At 32.6% G+C, this 21015-nt stretch overlaps 1 protein-coding gene across 8 annotated transcripts in view; it reads left to right on the top strand.

The window, feature by feature from the left end:
- Positions 1 to 21015, top strand: part of LOC139513747 (insulin-like growth factor 2 mRNA-binding protein 2) — a 57976-nt gene that overhangs the window by 24598 nt on the left and 12363 nt on the right. The window contains exons 1-9 of one of the 8 annotated variants that reach the window (XM_071302520.1): positions 9584 to 9687; positions 9786 to 9971; positions 12137 to 12191; positions 14858 to 14964; positions 15892 to 15946; positions 17240 to 17389; positions 18229 to 18315; positions 18801 to 18840; positions 20821 to 20915. In XM_071302520.1, the coding sequence (XP_071158621.1) occupies positions 9797 to 9971; positions 12137 to 12191; positions 14858 to 14964; positions 15892 to 15946; positions 17240 to 17389; positions 18229 to 18315; positions 18801 to 18840; positions 20821 to 20915 (764 nt within the window). In that variant the 5' untranslated portion in view covers positions 9584 to 9687; positions 9786 to 9796. Of the gene's footprint in view, positions 1 to 9583; positions 9688 to 9748; positions 9972 to 12136; positions 12192 to 14857; positions 14965 to 15891; positions 15947 to 17239; positions 17390 to 18228; positions 18316 to 18733; positions 18774 to 18800; positions 18841 to 20820; positions 20916 to 21015 lie in introns of those variants that run through there. The other 7 variants (XM_071302521.1, XM_071302517.1, XM_071302518.1 and 4 more) reach the window with 7 other exon arrangements.

Here is a 21015-nt window from a genome sequence, read left to right as displayed (position 1 = left end):
AAGACAAATGAATAGGTCAAGACTACCTGAATTGTACAAATAAATACCGTAGAAAGGCTTGTATATTTCTCACTGGTACATAGTCTGAATCCGGGTCCGTTCGCGCCCACTCATGTTCTCCCCCTTTCACTTTCACACCCTAAATGTTCGCACCCAATCTTAATTGGTTTTGTGTTAAATAACTCTGTAAGCAAGTGTTTTCTTATAAGTATAATTGTTGTCATTGTCTCAAAATAAAATGAGACAGCATTTTTATTTGTGTTGAATAAATCTTAATCATGTTTTGGATAGCGTATTAATTTGTTAAAAATAATAATAATCCTTTCTAATTAAAGTGGTATTTTCTCAACGTTTTATTTTGTGTTGAATAACTCTTAATCATGTTTTGGTTAGTGTATTGCTATAACTTTGTTTCATTGACTTCTTTCAAAATGAAGTGAGATTCTGACTATGTTTTTTTCTGTGTGTTGAATAGATTTTATCATGTTTTGGTTATAATAGTGGATTGCTATATTTTGGTTCCTATATTTTATTGTTTCGTTGTTTCAGATCAAAGGGACCAAGCTGTTAAAAACAATTATCTTTTGTGTTTTTCCTTTAAAATCTTCAATGTTTTACTCATACCAAGCTATAAATACATTCAGTATTTACACCAAAGCAATTTAAAACAACAATCATGATTTTCCAATTATTCAACTAGAATTTGAATTAAAATTGAGCGCGAATGAGTAGTGTGCGAACGGACCTTGGGTGCAAACGTGCGAGGTGCGAACCTGCAAGGTGCGAAAGTGTATTGGGCGCGAACAGACCTGATACCACAAAATATTAAGTAAATAATCTTTATGTTACTGTTTTCAAAGGTCTAATGAAACTCAGATAATTTCAAACATTTGTCAAAGAATTCTAGTCAAACCAGCACCTGGTTAAATTGGCACCTGGACAAATCAGCACCTGGTTAAATCGACACCTGATATAGTCAATTCGTCACCCATGTTAAATATATATTTTAACAGTATTTTAAGCAAAAAGAGTAAAAATAAGTAAGGGGTTGCCAGAATTTTTTTCAGTATTTAAGCAAAAAGAGTTAAATACTTACTTTCACATTTTTGGGTGTTCATTGTACATTTTGTATATCAATGTATATATTTATTTTTCTCAACTAAATGACATTTTTGGTGTATTTTTAATGATATATATATGAGTAGTCAAAATAATTATTACGTCTGGCAAGGCTTTTTTAATTTTATTCTGGGACACCTTTCTATGACCGCAAGGCTATGTTAATTTTTTTCTGGGACGCCTTCCTAAGAAAGCTTTCCTACGAACTTCGTAGGAAGACGTCACAGAAAAAAAAATAGCCTTGCCAGACGTCATAATTATTTGGACTAATACATGAGATATTGGATATTTTTATGCATTATTTAAACCAGTTGAGCATTTTACAGGATTGTTTGTTTACTGCTTTTTAAACTTTACTGAAAAAAAACCACCTTAAATTTGCTTAAATTATTTGGCATGAATGTTTGATTTATTGAAAGGGACTCATAGTTTTCCATTTTTTTTAAATAATTGTCTAATTGTTAAAACAACAGCTTGGGTAAGGGCTTCGTTGTTTACCTTTATACACAACAACATAATTTCACTTTGGTTTCGTTGTTTACCTATAAACACAACAACATATTCACTATGTACTTGGTAACAGTTATTAATTAATTGAATAGAAAATATTATAACAAATATTATTGGATGCCGAATTGACGTCAAATAGGTGCCGATTTGACTAGATGCCAATTTAACCAGGTGCCGACTTGACTTGTACGTTTCAATTCCTCTGCGATCGTTTGCGGTATTTTCTTGAGAAAACCCTATTTTCCATCATCAAAGAGAAGAAGAAACTGCTTGAAAATGATTCTGGAACGCTTCATGATTGTTAAAATAAGTTAAATTCACTCAAAAAACAATTTTAAAACTTGCGATGTTTAAACAGGAAGTTTCAAAAGCACGTGTAAAAAAAGAAATTAACCGGTGAGAGTGGAAATCCGTACATAACAGATATCACTATAGTACGACTTTGAAAGCAAAACAGTTCCATCCTTTTGTAAAACAGTCTTTAATATACCTATCACATTAATGTTTGAAGGGTCTTAAGCTTATTCAAACCATAAAAGTCGGTATGAAACACCAAAACGGAATGAACAATAACCGAGTACGTTTTGTAGTTAGTTTGTAAACTGGTTCCTGGCTGATTACTACACAATGACCTCTCATGCATAATTAATGATAACACAAGCAGATTCCAGTTTGTATAGAAAATAGTAAATACGAAACCAAGCGCGGTAGGCAGAGAAATGTAATGAAGTTCAGGTCGCCAGTTATGGAACAATGACTGCGTCATTTTCCAAAAACCATTAAAGGTCAAAGTACGGTCTTCAACACGGAGCCTTGGCTCAAACCGAACAGCAAGCTATAAAGTGCCCCATAAATGACTAGTGTAAAACCTTTAAAACGGGAAAAACCAACGGTGTGATCTATATACAAAACGAGAAAAACTAATGACAAAAATACACACACTGAATACGTAATCTCTGACAAAAACACACACTCTGAATATGTTATCTCAGATAAAAATACACACACAGAATACATAATCTCTGACAAAAATACACACACTGAATACGTAATCTCTGACAAAAACACACACTCTGAATAAGTAATCTCTGACAAAAATTCACACTCTGAATATGTTATCTCAGACAAGAATACACACTCTGTACGTTATCTTAGACAAAAATACACACTCTGTACGTTATCTTAGACAAAAATACACACTCTGAATACGTAATCTCTGACAAAAATACACACACTGAATACGTAATCTCTGAATAAAAATACACACTCTGAATACGTAATCTCTGACAAAAATACACACTCTGAACACGTAATCTCTGGCAAAAATACACACTCTGAATACGTAATCTCTGACAAAAATACACACTCTGAATACGTAATCTCTGACAAAAATACACACTCTCAATGTGTTATCTAAGACAAAAATACACACACTAAATACGTAATCTCTGACAAAAATACACACACTGAATACTTAATCTCTGACAAAAATACACACTCTGAATATGGTATCTCTTACAAAAATACACACTCTGAATACGTAATCTCTTACAAAAACACACTCTGAATACGTAATCTTTGACAAAAATACACACTCCGAATACGTAATCTCTGACAAAAATACACTCTGAATATGGTATCTCTGACAAAAATACACACACTAAATACGTAATCTCTGACATAAATACACACTCTGATTACGTAATCTCTGACAAAAATACACACACTGAATACTTAATCTCTGACAAAAATACACACTCTGAATACCTAATCTCTGACAAAAATACACACTCTGAATATGGTATCTCAGACAAAAATACACACTCTGAATACGTAATCTCTTACAAAAACACACACTCTGAATACGTAATCTCTGACAAAAATACACACTCCGAATACGTAATCTCTGACAAAAACTCTGATAATACTATATCATCACTATTGTTAAATTTCTGTAACTGTCAGTGGTTTTTTTGTGTTATTGCAATGTTGGCCTATTCACACATCTTTGTATCACAGTTGCTCAATCATTTGAAATCCTTCTAAAAAACCCAAAAAAATCGTCCGTGCACTATTTAAATGTAGACTTAAATGTATGCTGTTGAATAAGAATCTGAAAGTGTACAGATGTAAATAAGTACTACTGTACTTAGTTTATCGGTTAATTGCTGACAGACATGATTTGGTGGCCTAAATTCAGTCATATATCATCGCATTTAGCTGGGTTTATTTAGTTTTTGTGTTTAATATAAAAGATTATTTGTAGTAAAAAAAAAAGCTGGAAGGAAAAAAAACTTCCTTTATACATCATAATTGTAATTATGTTACTAGTACAAATAAAAAGATAACCGATATATAGAGCAATAAGACAACTTCCTATTCAAGGCGCGAAGACAACTGTATCTAAGTCATCTCATGTTCAGTTTTAATTTATTTATATGAAAAGATAGCAGATATTTTAGGTATCTCATTATTATAAAATTCTGTGTATTAAATAAGATAATAGATATCAAAGGCGACTACATAGAATTCTGGAAAACTTAAGTTTCCATCTAAAATTTTCAAATTTGTTTTCAAGTTTTATGGGTCGAGTATTTATTTACATGACCGATATTTAAGTGAATTTATTGATGTCTCAGAGCTTTATAAGAGACATTGATCATTCCATTAATTTTTAATACCAACTCGATTTGTCAGCAGTAACACGACAGGTAGCACTAGCAGTAGAAAATGCTCAACACCTCCAGGATCGCCTTAGATCAACCTAGTACTTTTGGTTGATATCGTGTTTCCGAATTCTTTGGATTACTTACACGACTTTTAATTGGCCAAGGCGATTTCTGTGTTTCTTTAATCTTTGTTTAACGATTTCGTCTTCATATGGAATACATATACAGGACAATACCCACGGATATGTATATTTATTGTTGTTACCCTGATTCCGTTTTTTTTATTTCGATTGTGAGATCATCAAATGAGACTTATCACCGAATGGGATATTCACTTGAACACCACGACGAGTGTCAAATGAGGAGCAGGATCTACCTACCCTTCAATAGCAACTGATATCACCCTTTATAGTATCAAAACTTAAAGCATATCGTGCCTCGAAAAAAACCTGTTTGTTCATCCCTATATAATTAAAGGTATGATAACTTGGGATAAATTATTCATGTAATGTAACAACACTTTATCTTAACCTATTATCATTATCCCGAATATCTTTTACGCAGTTTTGTCACTTCTAGCTTTGTCATACAATACGTTCTTATACCTCGCGTAAGTTTTGTGTACCTTTCCAATAGTTGAGGCAGCATCCATTTGATTTTCTAGGGGGGCTATGGTTTTTTTTTTCTGTGCAAACTTTTTTTTTCGCCTTCGGCGAAGAACAATCTATTTTTTTAGCGACAAACCGAAGACAATTTTTTTCTTTTAATTTTAGCATTACATATAGTGGCAGCTGAGGGTAAAACAAACAATTTTTTTTACTCAGGGTCCAAAACAAATTATTTTTTCACCAAAACCTGGAAACAAACTTTTTTTTCCAAAAAAAAACATAGTCCCCCCCCCCCCCCCCCCCCAGAAAATCAAATGGTTGCTGCCTTACTAATCACGGTGAATTCATTAAATTCCATGGAACATATAAGCACATATATACTGTTCAAAAAAACAAAAAATATCTTTAATTATTTTCTTGTAGTACCCCCAGCTTGATATTCGTTCTAAAAAATATCTGTTTAACAATGTAAAATATTTATGTAATGGACATATTTTCACAGACATTTTAATTTAGTATTTAACTCTCCATTATAAAATACTATGAGAGCACACATTTAAGTCGCTTCTATATATTTTTTTTTATCGTTCACGATTTTCCATTGATGGAGACCCTCCAGAGAAATGTCAGCTTTGGTTCTGCATAATCGATACGTAGTGCTGTTTTATAACCTTCATCGACAGGGTAAATAATTGCAAGGAAAAGCTATATATGGTAACACTCATTCTGTACGATCGATCAACTCTATACTACATAGCGGAATTGTACAAAACCAGCCTGCGTATTTTATTTATAAAGGTCAAATATGATTCGTTGACGAATAAATTAATGTGCATTAGAAAACAGAATTGCAACAAATGTAATTTCAGCTAAGGTTGCCAATATAAAAGTCAAAAATTTGATGCGTGTTTTCAGTGACGTTTTCATTTAAGTTGTGACGTAGGTAATTGATCAATGTGATGCTTCATCGATACAAATATTGACCAAATTTTTAGTTCTTAGTTAAAAGTGCAGAAACTCTGTTTAGAATTTTTTTTTTTTTCATGAAAATATTAGTAATACTACTTGGAGCTGATCGTTTAAAATTGTTATAAATTCCTTATCGAATAAAAAAAATGTAGATGCAAATTTATAGACACGACAAAAATGCGATACGCTGTTTTGTCCTATACACTTTACCGTGTTTTCCAACGGAAATCCAGTTATTGATTTGGGTTTGTAGAGCGGGTTTTCTGGCTGGTGGATGAGCGGATGGTTCCTGCTGTTCCCATGCAATCACTATGAACCGTTCAACAAATGCTTTCAAATTTGTATGATCTTGTATATATATGTTGTTACTGAGGACAAATTGGTGGTTATCAAGTTGATTATTATTATTAACGACCTTCATTTTTGTTCAGTTTATGGTCAGTGAAAAGTTTAAATCCTTTCAAGGTTTTAATGATAAACATCCAATAGTTTCAAGATGCTAGTTTTTTGCAAGTTCTTGTAAAAACAAGATATCGATAAGAAGGAGAGAGCAGAATGGAACTGTTTAATGTCTTTAATGTGTGGTATATACGAGGGTTTGGATGGGGTCAAATGATTAAAGAATAATGCCCTTAAAAAATGAAGATTGGAGAATAACGGGCAAAAAAATGAAGATTAGAGAAAAAAGGGGTTAATTTTTTGAAGATTAGAGAAAAAAGGGGTAAATTTTTTGAAGATTAGAGAAAAAAAAGGGGTGAAAATTAAATGTTTACAGAATAACAGACCCCCCATCCAGACCCTCATATACGTGCAAATAGGGATCTATAGTTTGTGACAGGTGTCTTTTAAAGTGGTATCACCTGAAATGTGCACATGTTGGCAAAACTTGCTACCTAAGGATACAACTCATACTGAATATAACGGAAGTGCGACCAAAATAAATAGTTCAAAGAAATTCTAAATATCAATAACTGAGATTTCAATGTTTAATATATTTTCCGTTTTAGTGTTTATATGAATTGTTTTCTAGCATGTAAAAGAACGTATACGGGACAATGATGAATAGACAGTTTAAAGTATCAAGATGCTACGCACATAAAAGATACATTTGCAAATGTTATGTCAAATTTTGCAAGTAACAATAACTAGAGGCTCCAAGGAGCCTGTGTCGCTCACATGATATTTCTATTTATAATTGATGCATGGAATAATGCAACCGTTATACTTTTGCTCTAGTTGCAGAGAAAAAAGTCAAAAACTGCATTTTCCCCCTATGTTTTATTTTTAGCCATGTCGACCATTTTGGTTGGCAGGCAGGGTCATCGGACACATTTTTAAAAACTAGATACTTTTATTCTTATTTGTGACCAAGTTTATTTAAATTTGTCTTAAGTTTTTTCAGGAGAAGACTTTTGTAAAAGATTACAAAAATGTACGAAAAATTGTAAAATTTTATTTCAAAGGGCAATTACTCCTTATGAGGTCAATTGACTATTTTGATCATGTTGACTTATTTGTAGATCTTATTTTGCTGAACATTATTGATGTTTACAGTTTATCTTTATCTATAATAAAATTTAAAATAATAACCCAAAACAATAAAATTTCCTTAAAATGACTAATTATGGGGCAGCAACCTAACAACAGTTTATCTGATTCGTCTGAAAATTTTAGGACAAATATATCTTAGCCTGATGAACATTTTTAACTATGTCAAATTTGCTCTAAATGCTTTAGTTTTAAAGATATAAACCAAAAACTGCATTTTACCCCTAAGTTCTTTTTTTAGCTATGTCGGCCATGTTGGTTGGCTAGTGTGTTCATCGGACACATTTTTTTAAACTAGATACCCTAATGATAATTTTGACCAAGTATGGCTTAATTTGTCTCAGCAGTTTCAGAGGAGAAGATTTTTGTAAGATTACAAAAATTAACAAAAAATTGGTAAAAATTTACTATAAAGGACAATAACTCCTCAAGGGGTCAATTTACCATTTTGGTCATGTTGACTTATTTGTAGATCTTCCTTTGCTGAACATTATTGCTGTTTACAGTTGATCTCTATCTATAATAATAGTCAATGCTTCAAGTTCACACGTTATTCGAATTCGATTCGCTTGTTCTTCTTTAATAATTTAATTAGTAGTAGAAATCGTGCGATTCGGCGTTGTATAGCTTCTAACGGCCGTGGATGTTGTAATTTGCCTTTATATATACATGTATAGTGTTTCGCTTTGTTGTTACTCTTAGGAGTTATCATTTATGGGGGTGAATTTCCATCCGCCAGTCATTCCTTCATTGTTGTAGTCCATTCAGGTCGTTTTGAAGGGTGTTCGCATCTTCTTCGTTTATTATGTGGCGATAGAGAATGCAAATGCCAATCGTCTATTATAAACGTTTGATGATGGCACATACTCTGGGAGGTCATTGATAAAAAGGCGATAATAGTATAATATAAGTCATGAAATATTGTCTTTCAGGCACCAGGAACGGCTCCATCCATTTTTAAAATGTGTTTTAAAAGGGGGTTTCTAACCATTGTCCCCATTCAACAGCAGTGATTGTAAGAAAAGGGGGCTCCAACCGTCGGAACCTCAAACCTTGGATCCTCCACACTGATATAAAAAAAAAAGCCACTCTAAAAAGAGTTATGAGATTCTATAAACATTATATATACTGCATTCGTGTATACATACGAGGCGAACTGTATACTGAATCATCATAGAAATTGGGTCTCTTTTGATCTCTCTGACCATCTTCCATAGGTGGATCCAAGGAAGGGAGCCCCCCTTTTTTTCGTGGGGGAGGGTGGGTTTGGTTGATTAAGTAGGAAATCACCGAAGCGTGACTGGAGCCCCGTCCCCCCTTTTTACAAAATGTTCTGGATCCGCTACTGTCTTCAGTTATGACAGTAATCTGAGCAGGGCTTATTTGGCGGCATTTACCCGGCTTTGATCTATTTTCCCCCTTTGTTTTCACAATTTTTGCGAAATCTCACGCATATAGCTAAGCTGCTTCATACGTGATGGGTCTTAGCGGACCCTTTGCATTCAGTTCACGATGAAGATGTAGGCATTGATCTAGGTGATATAGATGTAGCCTAGATGAAAAGTTGCAGAACTGGGGTAATGGACTTAATTCTGTCCTCATCAGTGGTCCTGATATAATATTGAATATTCCACTGGAATATTCACAGGCGGCTGGTATAGTTATGTATAAACTTGAAATTTTCTAAGCGCAAGTATTAAGTTGATTAATTCATACAAAGAAGATTAGAGAGTTGTATGCTTTGTTCGCGTTGGGAACAATAATTTCAGTTTCAGTTTCGCGCCTTTGCTACATATGTGATCTGGTGATGCTGACTTGGCTGTCGTGTTTCGATATTTTAAATTTATAGTTCGGTCCGGTCCAGTCCTCTATTATCCTGATTAATACAAGTTATTTTTAAAACAAGTTGGTCTTAGTAATGAATATTTGTTTCGATGACAGCTAAATATTTAGTATTAGGAAATTAGGACATGGACAGGGCTGTCAGTGATAACGCGGAATGTGAACAAGATGATGAGGGTGATTCCACTACAAAGAATGTGAGGGTTGCAGTGATCAATACTATGTATAAAAATAACGCTTCTTATTAAATTTTAAGTAATTATTGCAAACAGATAAGTCATAGATATATATTTCTAAATAAAATACCTACTCCAGAAAAAAAAATCTACCTCGATATTACGATTTTATGGTTTGATACTAGCCTTTTTAACCCTTAAGCAGAAGAGTCCATATTGTCAGATTCCTACGCCATCAATAAGTTTGTAAGTTCGTAAATATAATGATTTTATTTAATTTTATAATAGAATTTCTTATCCTATGCATGCATTAAAGTAGACGTTATGGTTTTTCTATATTTCAGAGCCACCTAGCATGTTCAGGGTGTACTGTGGAAACTTGTCACCGGCGGTCAATGAGGAAACGCTGCGTGACCTCTTTGAAGAACACGATATAGAAATTGCCGGCAACGTTCTGGTGAAAAGAAACTACGCTTTCGTTGACTGTCCTGATCAAGAGAACGTCGACAAAGCTATTGATAAATTGAATCGTAAGTACTTTATGCACAAATGTTTTCAAATTTTACCCCGACTTTATGCAAAAGCCACCAGGAAGCACGATAACTGCTAAACCGCATGGGAAGCACATGGTTATCATATTCAAAATGGCCGGATTTTGCCGGTTAGTGGTTGATTAAAACAAAGAAATGAATGGCATTGCATCAGTTTTATAGGAACAATGTATTGTCTTGAGGTCTGCAAAGTCCAGGAATTATAGCATTGCATGCATTACAAATTCGCTGCACTTCACAACCATAGAAAGGTATGGAAAAGGGGGAGGGTCGTGAATAAAATATAAACCTATCGCACTCTAAAAATCGTTATATTAAGTTCTAAAAATTCGCACTTCTAAATGTAATGTCCTCAAATGATCAGGATACGTAAAATGCACAAATGGCAGCATGCAGAAACAATTAACAAAACATAAATAAACGAATAAATAAAATAATATAGAATAAAATAAAATGCACACTAGAAGATTTCTCTACAACAAAGAACCCCTCTTATATTAAATATGTTATATACTCAATGCTTTATTTAGAAGTACACATACATTTCTTTGGTTAGGAAAATTTGGTGGAGGAGTTGCCAAATTTTCTGTCAATAATTAATCAAAGATGATTGAAAATTGGGTAAACAAATCATGTCATTTGTTATTCTAGTGTTTAGAACCAGACTCAAAATTATTCGACCATAGCTAGCTAATATTATGACCGAGGTAACAAGGAAAATAAACTAATAAGGCTATAATGAGTATATACTAGCTGCGGAACCGTAGCTCTTAGGTCCTTTTGTTATTTATTGACTATTTGCGGACCATAGAGCTACGGATTTTTCCTATTTCAAATCGTTCGGAATTGCGACCCAGGTTCAGGTCGCACTTATTTCTCAAAAAAGTATTGTTTATAATCCATGCAAAACTTGTCAATATATATAGTTCGTTTCGTTAGATATTTTTCTAGGATATGACGTACCTATTTATGTTTGAATATTCATTTCCTTAACACTATTATCTAATTATATCCATTTGTATACATTCTCCGCCTATTTTAATCGGCCATATTGAATCTCGTAGTGACGTCACGAGAATCAAGAAAAGATATATCTGCAGAATGGTAATTTGGGTTAGTTTGTATCAAATGAAATTTAGGTCACGGTAAATGAATGAATGGGCATTCTCTTTGATATTTACTTGAAAGAAACATTTGCCTTTCTCTGATTGCTCGTTAGTGTTGAATTATTCTAAATTCAGAGACAAAAGTAATCAATCTGGTAATTGCTATGATAACAAATTGCTGTTAATTGAAATCCGTTAAGTATTATAGGATTATTGCATGAATATTGGGGAATATTGTCCCGAGTAGAATTTTATATTGCATGAGCTTGCGAGTGCAATATATGTTCTACGAGGGACAATATTCCCCAATATTCATGCAATAACCCTTTTATTGTATAGCAATATAATATTTAAAAGTAAAAATTGGTTTGAACTAAGATTTTGTCGTTGATGACGTCATGAATTTTTACGATTTATTGCACATGCAATATTAGAATTTATTGCACGCTAACTTTTGGTTACTTTCTGTGGGAAATATTATATTGCTATACAATAATATGATATATTGCATTATGATACAATTAACAGGTTTCTTTTCAATTGTTATGCAAATAACTAATCTTAAAAAAATACAGTTATTCTTCAATAATACGAAAATTATTTTTAAGTGGGGCGAGTTTTTATATTTTAATTTTATATCTAAATATTACCGTTTTCCATTAAGTGGGGCGAGTTGGCAGGAGTAATATTAAACATGATTTAACCAATTTCACATGTGGGGCGATTTTTTTAAAAGTGGGGCGAGTTGGTGATCCAGGTTGGGGCATTTTTTTTTAAAGTGGGGTGAGTTGGTGAAAAAGTGGGGCGACTTGTCCTGCTTCCGATACTATTTATTAATACATGAAGGAAACATCTCAAACATTTTCCTCACATAGGAATACTTCAACATCTTTGATGAAAGCAAATGAATAGATTAAATTAAGTATTGAAACGCAGGAACAAGTTGCATTTAAATTTCAGTTTCCTATCACATTTGTCCAGATGTATTGACCGATTGTTTATGAACCACTGATAGCATTATTTTGATTTTTCTTGTAGAGTATAATTTGCTGGGATCCGTCATGCAGGTGGAACCATCTAACTCCAGGAGAAGGTTAGTAAACTAATATAAATCATCAGATTTCCCAAATCAGTATGATACTGGAAAGTCTTGTTCAAATCTGGTTGGTTGTTGAAAATGGTTTCGAAGGACAAAACAGGATAATATGACAGCTATATGGGTTTTTTTTGTTATGCAATTTTTGTAGTTGCAGAAAGCTTGAAAAACTTGCAACAACAGTTTTTTATTAGGAAATCTCACTAATGGATACTAAAACTAGAATATCAGCTTTCTCTATTATTGAATGTCAGTCCTGACCATATGAATTGTTTTGATTTCTAGTATGTATTAGTCTCAGAAAGCTCAAATTATAGCTCACCAGTGAAGTTTTTTTTTTTAAGCCCCACTGCAGTGCATTATGTTGTCCTGTCTGTCTGTCTCACTTCATGTTAAAGATTTGGTCAGGATAATTTTATATGAAGTTTGAAACTTAGTAGACTTGTTCCCTATGATAGTTCTTTCTGATTTTAATTCCAAATTATAGGTTTGACCCCCTATTTCACAGTCCACTGAACATAAAAAATGATAACATGAGTGGGTCATCCGTGTACTTGCGACAAATTATTGTTTAAATATACAAATGTAGATGTACAATGTATATGCAGGAGTACCTACATTTTGCACTTAAATACAACGCAACAGGTACCTGATAAGGTGAAAGTATTCTTTCAGTAGCACTGTCTGTTGGTTGAAGAAAACAAATTAAACAAAACAGAAGTTGTATGAAACATTGTTTTGTGCCATTGTGGAGTTGCTACATGTATGTCTGCTATTTGTTAAGTTCATTATAGAATACTAAAAACAGTGCTGATCTTATTAGACCAGCAAGTACAAAGTTGATATTATACTAGTACGTAACTTACCAAAATGTATTCCATTGTAGCATCTTATTCTTTATTTATAGTTGTGACTTAACTATTAAGTCTTTTTTTCCCACCTATTTGCAATTCATTATGAATCCAGACAGAATAACAATTTGTTTCTAAATGTAAAAAGGTACCACTAATAAGAAACTTTATCATACTTCTCTCTCTAGCTTTACCCAAGAAGTATACTAGTAAAATTTTTGACCAATTTAATTTAAAATGTGATGAGACTTTTTTGGGTACTTCCAGCTGCTTTGAAGAAAAAAAGAGATGGAAGGTCAATTTAATAAGAAAAATATCAACAAAATTTTGTGCTGTCGTGTCTAAATTCATATATTGTTTGTTTCCCCAATCCTGACCCTTCCAAGCCAGTTGTGGCCCTGTGGGTAGGTAGTTAGGGAAATAATTTTACTTTTTTCTTCAGCTAAAATAATACTGGACTTAGTTGTGTTAATCAAATTTTATAAGACACCTTTTTGCAGGGTGGGTCGAGATTGGGGAAACAAACAATATTTATTTTAGGCCTCAGTTAGATCTATACTGTACACCAACACTTACATATTCTTATTCATTTGGTAAATCACATGTGCACATGCATAGATTAGGACAGCCTGCGATCAACAGCAAAAGTTGGTGAGACTCTGGGTTCCGGGGAACCCTTACAAATTTTTTTCCCACAGTGGCACACGCTAATTTAAGTTTGCCTCGTCTTTATTTTATGAAACTTGTACATAATGCTGAGAACAGTGGGTCACTTCAGAGTTCTACCTCTTTATATAACTTGTAAAATGCTATTTTTTTTGTGTCCACTCTTTAATTTTGTCTCGTCAAAACTCAATGAAACTTTTACACAATACTAAGAACCAAAACTAGCAAACAGGGTTTAAATTTGTGCACCGAGTCATTTACTGTTACGGAGTTCCATGTCAGGTAAATGTTTTTGTATTGTTATTTTGTGTTTCGGGAACAAGTCATCAGCTGGTCACTAATGGTACCAAATGGTAAAACTTTTTCATATACGTTTTTGACTGAGCATGATTTGTAGGCAGACTGACATGACTGGAATCTATATTTGTATGAACATAATTACTAAGGCAAAAAGACTCCAGAAAAGGGACAATACTGAGTTCAAAAGAAGGAGTTAATAAGTCTTGATAGTACCAAGTATAAAACTTTCATTTTTTTGGCAACTTTATGGGTTGACTTGGTATATACTGGTGACAGAAAATCCTTGCAAAAATTTGCATTAGATTGGACCTTCAGCAAGCAACAATCAGTTGATAATTTTTACACAAAGGGACCCTTCCATCTCATATACAGTAGTAGTTTAGACAGTAAAACTGTTGTAGCAGCCATGTTGATGTAGTGACTTCTCTGGTATGAATTGAAGGTTGAAAAATGTTTGACCCTGAATTTCAAGTGTGGCACATCAGAGACCACCAGTCAATGTAGAAAACATGGAAATTGTCAGACTTTTGGAGGCAACTTTCTGTCAAAATCCTGTATCAATCGGATATTCCAATCGGCCTGTTGTATCTTTGCTACATATACATGTGAAACTTTTATTGGGGGTTGAAATAAGTTATATATATTTAAAAGAAATTTTGACTCGATAGAAACTAGTGGAGTCTGTGCATATTATTTGTTCTGAAGTAAAATGATAAGAAAAAAATTAAGCTCTATTTTGTTGGATATGATTGGTCTGGGGAGAATTAATGAAAAAAATGTAAATCAACATTAAGGTGAGCCTATATTTTACAATTTTATTACGAGGGTTTTTTGTTTGATTTTAAGGAGGCCATCCAACAAAATACAGATCAGAAACTTGCCTTCTCATGTGACACGTGAAGAAACAGAAAGTCTTGTCTCTCCTTTTGGAAATGTAGTGAAATGTGAACAAGGTAAATAAGGCCACAAAATAAAAAAAGGTATGTGTTTAGGGCTTCCTTACTGATCCTTTTTTTGAGTGCCTGAATAATTTTATGAGGATCATTCTTCAAAAAACTTTTTTAACAAGATGGATGTTAATTTTTTCTTTTATATACATTGATAAATAGCAAAAGAACTTCATCAAATCACTACACCTGTATACGAAAAATTTGAACTGAATTTTGAAATGACATTTCATATGCAGGCTTGTAATAAAAAAAAATGACCTACTGACCACACAATTTTACAGGACACCCCTGAAAAAAATCCTGAACAGCAATGTTTTGACTTCAGACGGGAATAAAGTATAATAGATGAGATGTTTACTCACAATAATGTATGTAAATCAATTGGCTAACTGAATAAAGTCTGAAGATTCAATGTTAATGTTTGTGAATGCATGTCAGCATTAAAATTCACTGAATTATTAGTCTCAGCTAAAAGATTCATCAACACTTGCAAACTATTTTGCCTGTTTAGGAATTTATATGCCCGTATTGAATTTGGTTTGTTCAACTTTTTGATTGTCATGATGCTTGCCAATGGAATATAGACAAACATACAAAATTGTAATTCACCATCAAATGTCTTCTGCACTTTCAAAAGTTTTGCACAAATATTCTTTACTTTTTACATTAAGACTATTCCATTAAAATGGAAGGTTAGGAAAGGAAGTTAAATATTGGACATGGGTTGTGAGTCATTTGTGGTGGAATGTTCTTATGCCCCCATCTATTTTAATGGAATAGTCCTTACTTTTAGAAATAACCATGGTTTGTCTGTTCATAATTCAAGAGTTAAAATTACAACTAAATGAATATTAATCTAATATACTTTCCTAAATAGTATCTGATTTTTTGGGGGCTTAAAGAGGTTTAATCTTCTTTATTCTGTTTTAGTTGGTGCAGAAGCTCTGGTTTATGTAACATTTGAGACTCCAGAACAAGCTCAACAGTAGGTATATTGTGTGAAGGAGCAATATTAACATGTGTATAACTAAATCACAAAAGGCTTAGCTTGAAAGGCCAAAAGGAAATATCACAAAATCATAATTAATCTATTGGTGTGTGCAAATATTTATATGAATAAAGGGGGAGATACATTTCATACCAAACCTGTGCTATATAAGATATGAATAGGAAATATTGTAGGAACTAATTTCTTATAGAAAAAGATATGTGTTCAAACACTAACAAATTAATCTTTTAGTCTGAGGCAAAACAATATATATACTTGTTATCTGCCTCCTGACCTTTGTTTACCAGTCTGTCAGTCTGTCGGTCCTTTAGGTTTCTAGATGCAAACTTGGTATATATCTATTAGATTGCAACATTACATGGATATATGTGATAACATATAATCAGGGCTAGCCGCACCATGTGAAGTGAGTGACATTCTTGTCTGTTGCAAACTTGCTTTAAATAGCATGAGAGAAGTTAATAACACCTTAAATTATCTCTTAAGTTATTTTATATTGCCTTGTGATTTTGATGTGTCTCTCAGTCTAAAAAAATATATCTCTGATAAAATTGAAGTCGATTACATGATATTTGAATCATAGTAACATGTGAAATTCATTGCCACCTGCAGGAAGTTATTTAGTATGGTTGATTACCTAAATATACTGATTTCAAGGGACCTTGACAAGCAATGGTTTAAGCTGACCATGCAGCCACAATCAAAATCAACCATGACCTAGTTTCTCAAGTTTAAATTCAGGTTTTATTTATTTGAATGCTTGATTACCTTCAAATTGAACATCGATTCCATATTAAATCAGATTTAGAAAAAAAGCCTGTTCCATTGTGAAATAAGTTGGTATGTAGTTTCAGGGTGGAAATAAGGGAAAACCCAATAATTTTTTGGCACCTGGTTATTTATAAACTGTTAAGTTTCTTTAAGTAATCACAGGCTCGTTACAAGCATTTTATACCTTATAATTAAAACACTCAGCTGTCATAGAAACGATAAATATAATCCAGATAAAAATGGCCCTTGTGTAAGATACAGAATACTTGTAATTAAAGATTTATTAAAAGAATAGTTCATTTGCCCTTTTTCACAGCTGCTTGAAACTGTAGGTCAACAACATTTCACTACACTACAAGGGGAGACTTGCTTTTGTTGCTTGTTTGACTGTTAATGAGAGTTGCTGATATGATAGTAAGCAGGTACTGGTAAGTTTCGTGATCAATGCTTGTTTGAACACTGTTATGGAATGAACAATGATCTTTTTTTCTTTTACAGAGCTGTTGCTGGTTTGAATGGTTTTGAGTTCCAAGATAGAATGCTGAAAGTAGATTTTGCTAACAACAGACCCCCAATGAACAACAACAACAGAAGGAGAATGAATGGACAGAATCAACAACAAAACAGGCAACCAGAATTTCCTATGAGGTACCCCATGCCATCTGAACCACAAATATTAACACCTAGCTAATATGCATCTAAACAATAATAAATGTATACATTTACAGTTTTTCTATAAAAGCATGCAAAACAAAACTTTGATCGACTTGCTTGCTTTGTTTGTCTACCTTTTGTTTACAAACATCCAAACAAACATAGCAAGCAAGTTGATTAAAGGTTTGCTTTGTATGCTTTTATAGAAAAGCTGTAACCATATAGATATCTTAAATGGGGACATATATTTTGGGAATAAGCACATTAAAAATCTGTCTTGAGTTTTTTGGTCTACCATAAAGTAGGGTCCATATTAGTATCATTGTTCAGGATGTGGAACTTAAATAAAATAATGATAAGAATATGTTGGATATCATTTGATTTATGTTGTCATTTAACAATAAAATTAGTTAAAATGAGACGATACAAATATAGACAATTAAACATGATGTTACAGGTGAGCCAAAAAACCATGGTATGTGACTTGAACAATAACTTATCTTGATTTATTTTCTTCCGAACAGTGTTTTGAAGAAAAAAATTAAATACAATAGCAGTATTAATTTTGTTGACAGATAAAATAGATGGCAAATGATAATTGACCTAACAGGGTTCTTGCACTTATCTCCTGAATAGAAAATGCGACTTATTGTAATACATGTTTTATCAGTGCATTTAACTTTGTATTGGGAGTTATTTAGGCGTTGAAACCATGTTATAGCAAAAAATGCATTGATAATATTAGGTGTGTAATGTTGAATGATTGATTAGGACATAGTTTGATAGAAACATTTGTACTGTTGTATACATCATGTGTTCTTTCTTTTTGGTAGAATGTTGGTTGGCAGTGAGTTTGTTGGAGCAGTTATAGGAAGACAAGGGCAGACAATTCATGGTATTACAACTCAGACTAGGGCAAGGTATAGTAAATCACCTGCAAGGCAAAATAATACTATTTATCATTACTTGTTGAAAAGTAGGAACATGGAGTTAATGCACATATTGAACTAACTCTGCTTTAATTGCTGTACTTCATATTGACAGTTTCCAGAAATTCTTAAGCAGTGCATCAAATAGTAATGTATTTTAAGACAGATCTAGACACCTTGAGCAATAAATATTGAAACAAATCATTAATCTAAACTCAAATTAAAAGATGTGTCGCGTAAGAAGCATGAACAGCATCAACTATGTGAGTTGTACCAGCTTAAAACTGTGACAAGAACATCCTGTAATGTTGATTTTGTAGTTCTTGAATGGGTAATTGAACTACCAAAAAAACCTACACAGTAAGAGATCTGATTATTACTAGTCCTCTGAATTTTTCCTTAATTTCAGAGTTGATATACATAGGAGAGAAAACATTTCCTCAGAAACAGTAAGTTGATTTTGCTTACATTTTCAGAGTTGATATACATAAGAGAGAACACTTGTCATCAGACACAGTAAGTGACAAATATATATCACCACTACCTATATAATGCTTTATCCTTTACAATGTATGTACAACATTCACAAGTTTTAAATGTTTTTGTGAATTGAAAATAGTTTTGAAAAGAAACATTGCATATAAAAATTAGCTCTAATAATATTGATGAATTTGTGCATACATTTGTATATAATACTTTTTCTATAACTTTGCTTTGCAAATACTCTTAGTGTATCTATTAATAGACTGGACATCAGCACCTCATTGTGTATTGTCATCTGTGTAGCACAGTAGGGAACTTATAAAAACTATATTTACTAGACTCACTCACACCTTTACTAGCAAATATCTGTATTTCATGGACATTAGTCTAAGTATATTATGCTATGGTTTCCAAGCCTACCATAAATGTGTCGGGTCTTTTATTGGGGGGGAGTCATTGACTTTTATCAGTTTCAGATATTCCTGAAACATTAAGTATTTTATGCTTTAACCAAGAAAGAATTTCAAATATAATGTTTTTGGTTGGTAGATATTTTGAAGTACAAAAATAATGTTCATGAAAAACCATAGCAATCACCTTTATACATATTTATATATCTCTCCTTTTTATCCAAAATAAATGTAGGTTTATACTTGGACAATGTCAGCCTATTGTTTTCATCTAACTTTAACCTCTTTACTTTGCTCTAGTCATGTTCAAAATTGATTTCCATACTAGGAAGTTTTTATATTATTTATGTGTGACAAAAGCTGTTCGCACATGTCAGCATTAATTACGCTTCGCTTTTAAAACTTGGTCTTTCCTTGGAAGTAGCTGTACCTGACTTTTTTTTATAAGCCATAATTAACCTTGTCCTCCTTCGGAAAATGTTAATTAAGACATTTTTTTCTAGCTAAATTTTATGTTGGGTTTATCAAATATTATTGTGGTTGGCTGTACAAATGCAGTGGAAGAATAGGTTGGTTAATTTTGAGAACAAACTCATCACGCATGACATATTAATATATTTTTCAATGATCTTTGATGTCTGTTCTCTTGTTTGTTCAGCTCATTAATAAAAATAGCTCCCATTGTAAAATTTGTGATGTGCTAGATAATCCCTTTCATTCCATCATAGTTTTGTAAAACAGCTCAAACTTTTGTGATCCTTCTTCAATAAATTTTCAATAACTAATCTGGTTTAGAATGGTAATTAAGCAACGGTTTGTTAGAATTTTGTTGTGGTAAGTATTTCATGCATATTCAATACAAAATAAATATTTTAAAAGATTTAACATTTTGGTTGTTCCATTTAAACTTACATTGCACTTTCTATATATGATAACCATCTGTTAACACAACTTCAGAATTTTACTTTCATTTTGACTGTACAAATAGTCTCAACATGAACCCATTGTTCAAAGTGCCTTCCTTTCCTTTCCCATGTAATTAATTTAAAGAACAGTTCATACAAGTTACCCACAACTTGATAAACTAATTAACAACCAAATCAACAATAGTTTTAGAAGGTGGGTAAAAGCTAAGCAATTACATCAGATATGTTCCTAATTTATGCACTGAATGTCTTGTCTTTATAAAAGTGCATTTGAACCAAGATATAATACTTAGTGTGAAATGAATTTGTGGTGTCAGAAGTATTCAACTAGTTTTTGCCTTTTATTATGATTTTAAAAACGCAACATGAAATTTATTTTAAAAGGCGCCAAGTTGTAATATTTTTTGAAGCATTGAATTAATTTCTATTTTACTCCATTCAGACTTTCCAGTGACAAGATTTGTTGAATAGTAATTTATTATATTTATGTACACAGTACGACTTTTCATTGCAAGTTAACCTGTATTAAAAGGAATGATATATACAATTGTTAACAATTCAGACTACCTCTGATACTCATTACTGTATGCAAGTTTTCCTAAATTAATATGAAAGTTCTTGCCTTTGTTATATTGTACAATCTTTTAAATGGACAAGTTAATGATCTGTCATTTCAGTTAGTCACAATAAAAGGCAGTCCAGAAAGTTGTACAGAGGCATGTAAAGAAATTTACAAGGTCGTACAAACAGAAGCACAGTCATTGAACAAAGGGTAAGGTTAAATGTCACTATCATCAATTATCTTCACGTTTTCATACGTTATAGAAGTTCCTACAGCTACAGACAAACATAACATTAGCAGTGTAATAGGA

Source organism: Mytilus edulis, chromosome 2 (assembly GCF_963676685.1).
Source record: "Mytilus edulis chromosome 2, xbMytEdul2.2, whole genome shotgun sequence".
NCBI classification, from domain to species: Eukaryota; Metazoa; Mollusca; class Bivalvia; order Mytilida; family Mytilidae; genus Mytilus; species Mytilus edulis.
Note: the sequence above shows the minus strand (reverse complement) of the source record. Positions and strands in the feature narration are given on the sequence as shown.